Source organism: Rhinopithecus bieti, unplaced genomic scaffold (assembly GCF_001698545.2).
Source record: "Rhinopithecus bieti isolate Rb0 unplaced genomic scaffold, ASM169854v2 scaffold_12070, whole genome shotgun sequence".
NCBI classification, from domain to species: domain Eukaryota; kingdom Metazoa; phylum Chordata; class Mammalia; order Primates; family Cercopithecidae; genus Rhinopithecus; species Rhinopithecus bieti.
The window spans coordinates 1,749,753-1,755,125 of NW_016807449.1; the positions used below are offsets into that span (position 1 = coordinate 1,749,753).

Consider the following 5,373-nt stretch of genomic DNA (forward strand, 5'->3'; position numbering starts at 1 on the left):
GATCCGCCCGTCTCGGCCTCCCAAAGTGCTGGGATTACAGGCTTGAGCCACCGCGCCCGGCAATTTTTTTTTTTTTTTAAGGCAGGGTCTAGCTCTGTTGCCCAGGCTGGAGTGCGGTGGTGCAATCTCGGCTCACTGCAATCTCCACCTCCCAGGTTCAAGCGATTCTCGTGCCTCAGCCTCCCAGGTAGCCGGGATTACAGGCGTGCATCCCCATACCTGGCTAGTTTTTTGTATTTGTAGTAGAGACGGGGTTTCACCATGTTGCCCAGGCTGCTCTCGAACCCCTGGCCTCAACTGATCTACCACCTTGGCCTCCCAAAGTGCTGGGATTACAGGCATGAGCCACCATGCCCAGCCATTTTTATGAACAAAAAATGGGCTCACCCTACATACATCTCATTCTACCTCTCGCTTTTTTCCCTTAACCCTGGGGCCGTCCTTCATGCCCTTCCTTTATAGATGCACCACAGCTTTTATTGACAGCTGCACAGTGGTCATGGTTTGGCCGCACCATAGCTGATAAAGCCAGTCCCTGTCACTAGTCCCTGTCACTGGGTATTTGCACTGTCTCGTTCGGGCGTGGGGGTGTTTGTTGCTGCTGTTGTCTTTGTGCCCCTCCTGAAGAGCTTTGATGCTTTTCTCCAAGCTGGAGGCAGAAATGGACAGACAGAAACAGATAGCTTGTCCCCTCTGGCTCTCTAAGGCTCATTTTTTAATTACTTTCAATCCCTGGGTTCAGATCATGGCTCAGCTGCCCAAGTGGCACTCCCCTCCAGTTCTCCCTCTGTAAACCTTGGGCCTCAAGGTTGTTTTTTTTTTTTTTTGAGACGGAGTCTTGCTCTGTTGCCCGGGCTGGAGTGCAGTGGCCGGATCTCAGCTCACTGCAAGCTCCGCCTCCCGGGTTTATGCCATTCTCCTGCCTCAGCCTCCCGAGTAGCTGGGACTACAGGCGCCCGCCAACTCACCCGGCTAGTTTTTTGTATTTTAGTAGAGACGGGGTTTCACCGTGTTAGCCAGGATGGTCTCGATCTCCTGACCTCGTGATCCACCCGTCTCAGCCTCCCAAAGTGCTGGGATTACAGGCTTGAGCCGCCGTGCCCGGCTAGGCCTCAAGGATTTTTAAGCTGGTCAACCAGAGGTTAGAGGTGGAGGTGAGGCAGGGCCCGCCCTCTTTAAAGATACATACTAAATATTTATATGCAGGTAGACTGCATTGCTAGCTGGGATTTGCTTTGAAACACTGCAGGCCGGGGGAGGGGTCTTGATGAAACGCGATTGGCTGTGAGGTGATCATTGTTGAAACTGAGTGATGGATATTTGGGTGTTCATGCCCTTCTCCTGGTGCCTGTGTATGACGTTTTCCAAAACTGAAAAAAATTGAAGTCCCCTGGCAATGCCAGGCACCAAGCAAATGGGCACTTTTGCTGAGACCCTCGTGCCCCTCAGTCCCCCACCCCCCACCCTTGGGCACAGACCCCCAGGATCGAGGTTGGGGGACGCCTCTGAGGCTCTCCCTTGCTGGGGGTTGTCTTGACCACAGAGACCCTACAGAATTACCTGAAGGTGGTGATGGCCCTCAAGTACGAGGAGAAGCCGCCCTACGCCATGCTGAGGAACAACCTAGAAGCTCTGCTGCAGGATCTGCGTGTGTCCCCATATGACCCCATTGGCCTCCCGATGGTGCCCTAGGTGGAATCCAGGTGGGAAGAGCTTGTGAGTCTTTAGCCCTCTCACCCCTTGCCCTCGGGCCAGCCCTGCCCCAGGCTCCAGGGGACACTTCCCAGAGGCTGTTCCACGTTTATATCAGGGCCCAGCTTCCCAGGGAGACGCTGGGTTTTTCCACGGGGTCCTTGAACTTCCCAACCTCCGGGAATGGCAAGTAGCAGAAACCCGGCTCAACTTGGCTTTAAGAAAAGGGGGTTGAGGCCAGGCACAGTGGCTCATGCCTGTAATCCCAGCACTTTGGGAGGCCGAGGCGGGCGGATCACGAGGTCAGGGGATCGAGACCACCCTGGCTAACACGGTGAAACCCCGACTCTACTAAAAATACAAAAGAAACTACCCGGGCGTGGTGGCGGCACCTGTAGTCCCAGCTCCTCGAGAGGCTGAGGTGGGAGAATGGTGTGAACCCGGAAGGCGGAGCTTGCAGTGAGCCGAGATGGCAGCACTGCACTCCAGCCTGGGCGACAGAGCGAGACTCCGTCTACAAAAAAAAAAAAAGAAAGAAAGAAAAGAACAGGGGGGTTGATTGGCTGTTGTAGCTGGAAAAGTCTAAGGGGGAGCTTCAGGCACAGCAGGATTCAGGGCCTCAAAAACAGCACCAAGACGTTTTCTGTCTCTCGCCATCTTCTGTCCCTTCTTGCATCCGTGCCTCCCCGTGTCCTTCCGCCCAGCCACCTGTAGTCTCTGCTTTCCTTTGGCCTGGCCCCCTCGGCCCCCCATACACAAAAGGTAGCTGCTCCATGCCTTCGGGTCTCGTTCGGAGCGCGCACTCCTCCATCGTGTGGGTGACAGACACTCCTCACAGCCAGCAGCTGGGCGTTTGCTTAGTTTCCCAGACTTTTCTTTTACAAGCAGTGCTGCCTGTGTGCACAGCCCGGCTGCTGGCGCGCACTGTCTGTGGATGGAGGTGCCAACTTGACAGTGAGGAAGTGAGGACTAGATGGCTTTACTTCCATCAGCACTGTGTGTAAATGTGCAGGCATGTTTGCAAGGTCGAAGACAAACTTCACAGTAAATTTTGGCAAGGGTGCAGGGATGTGTGCTGAAGAGGGGCTTCTCCAGGCTCCTCTCTGTCACCGGAGTCCTCATTTCTCTCATCAGGGTTGGCTGGAACCAAAGCTCAGTGCTTTGTCTAACTCGGCACCGCCCTGGGGGCATTTGGCCATGTCTGGAGATACTTGGTTATCAGGATGCAGGATGGTGGAGGGTGGGAGGCTGCCTGACATCCCGCAACACACAGCATGATCCCCACCTCTACCCCCTCCCACAAAGAATCCCCCAGCCCCAGTGGTCACCAGTGCCGCGATTGCAAGATCCTGGTCCAGGGGAATCTTGAATAGCGTCTCCTTTTGGCGGCCTGTCTCCCTGTGCAGTGACCTTCTTCTTGGCACTTGGATGACAAGTGCTTCTACATTCCCACAACCTTTCCTCACATCTGAGGCTGAAGCATAAGCTGACACGTGTGTGCCAGGCGACTAGCAGAGCACCTGCGCACAGAGTGGGCCAGTGGTGAGGGGTGGGGGCCCTTTTCTCTGTGGTGGAATAGCAGGCTCTCTGCCTCAACCAGAGGCGCCGAGAGTCAAGTCATGACCTTCTGTGCCAGTCTCACTCCTTCCTCCACCTCTCCAGCTCGATACAGAGCTCCTCCTCCATGCACCCAGTTATCCAGGCCGGACAGCTCGGGGTCCTCCTCAACACCCTCACTCCCTCAGCAGCCTCCTCCAAACCTTCAGTCCCAGATGAGAACAACCATGGGGTCACTTGTCACAGTCTTCTGCTGGCATCGAGCTTCTCCAGGGCAGGGTTGCGTCTGACTCTATCGTCTCTGCTTTTCTGGCATGGCACAGGGCAGAGGCTTTGTCCTGTTTATCAATGTCCTGTTTATCAAAAGGCGTTTAGAACCCGGCACCTGACAACCCCCCAGGGTTTCCACCGTCTCACACCCGTGCGTTCTCTGGAGGCCACTCACTCAGCCCCTTGGTTGGGAACGTAAGGAGGAGATGGCATTTAAGGAGCCCGGTGATCTTCGAGCACCTTGAAGGTCATCTCGCCTCTTCTCCACAGCACCTCCTTGCCTTGGCCCAAGGCCAAGCTCCCTTCCTCCCCTGTGCATGATGCGCCAGCCACACACCCTCCCCTCCAATTCTAGACCAGGCCAAGCTGGACCCCACCCCGGAACCTTTGCACCTGCCATCCCGAGGTCTGGAAGGCTCCCCTCATCCTGGTTTTATGCACCTGCTGCTTCTCGAGACCCGAGGCCTCTCCATCCTCTATGAGGCATCCTCACTGCCTCCTCACCCACTTGCTCATCAGTCACCTGTTTTCCATACAGCCCTTGCTCCCATCTGGAGGGAAGCGTGTGTTTAATGTGTAGTCTCCACCCCCCTCCTCCGCGTCCTAAGCCCAGCAGGGGCTCCTCATCCCGTATGGTCATGATGACATCCCCAGTACCTAGAAGGTGCCTGGCACGAAGTGAAGGCAGAGAGGGTGTTCCCTGAATGAATGAGACACTAACAGCCATTTTTATTGTCTTCCAGAACTTTCCATTTGCAGTGTGCAACAGGAAAAAAAAAAAAAAATGAAGCAATGTGACTCAAGGCCTGCTGTTTAATCACCGATAAGCTTCTAGAACAAGCCCTGGAATGTGCATTCCTGCCACTGGTTTCGGGATACTCATCAGTCCTGATTAGCCTCAGGGAGGCCCCCAGTTTCCCTCCAGTGAATGTGAAGTTCCCCGTCTGGGTGGCCTGCCCTTCAGCCAGTGTCCTAGCAAAGCTGGATGGGGTTGGGCCGGCCCCCAGGGGGGACCCCTGCTACCCTTGACACCTCTGTGCTTTGGTAATAAATGTTTTACCAGAGCTTAAGGAACCAGTGTGTCTGCAAAAGTTCTTTTGGGGCCCAGGTGCAGTGGCTCATGCCTGTAATTCCAGCACTTTGGGAGGCCAAGACAGGAGGATCACTTGAGCCCACGAGTTTGAGACCAGCCTGGGCAACAGGGTGAAACCCATCTCTACAAAAAATACAAAAACCAACTAGGCATGGTGGTGGACGCCTGCCATCCCAGCTACTTAGGAGGCTGAAGCAGGAGGATTACTTGAGCCCAGCAGGTCGAGGCTGCAGTGAGCCACGACTGCACCACTGCACTCTAGCCTGGGCAACACAGTAAGACCCAGTCTCAAAAAAAAAGAAAGAAGGAAGAGAGAAGCTAAACCCGCCTCTCTAAATTTTGTCTTGAGTAGCTCAGATCATACATCATACTTTGGAGTGTGGAGAATCTGAGGCCAGGTAAGGAAGGAAGTGCTCTCAGACGCCCTGACTCTCCTGTACTGATAAATCCTACTCAGGAGAAGCGGGTGGGATCAGGGAACCGCTTACCATCTCCTGGCTGAAAGCGGGTGTGTGTACCCCTTTCCAGAAGGGGACATCCGCTAACTACAGAAAAACCGCCCCCCCCGAACCTGTCCTGCTTAGACCCCTTGTTGCACATGAATCCGTGAACCCCGAAAATGTGAGATAGGTCCAGTTAATTTGGAAACTTTGTTTTGCCAAGGTTGAGGACATGGGCCGCAACACAGCCTCAGGAAGTCCTGATGACGTGGCCAAGGTGGTTGGGGCACAGCTTAGTTTTATACATTTTAGGGAGACTTG

General features: G+C 54.6%; 1 protein-coding gene across 8 annotated transcripts in view; it reads left to right on the forward strand.

Moving 5' to 3' along the window:
• The window catches only part of VRK3 (VRK serine/threonine kinase 3), a 50,701-nt gene extending 46,118 nt beyond the window's left edge, over positions 1–4,583 (forward strand). For all 8 annotated transcript variants that reach the window (XM_017882114.1, XM_017882112.1, XM_017882117.1 and 5 more), the window contains 2 exons: positions 1,544–1,703; positions 4,263–4,583. In XM_017882114.1, coding sequence (XP_017737603.1) covers positions 1,544–1,692 — 149 coding nt within the window. In that variant the 3' untranslated portion in view covers positions 1,693–1,703; positions 4,263–4,583. The remainder of the gene's footprint in view (positions 1–1,543; positions 1,704–4,262) is intronic.
• Positions 4,584–5,373: the final 790 nt, after the last annotated feature.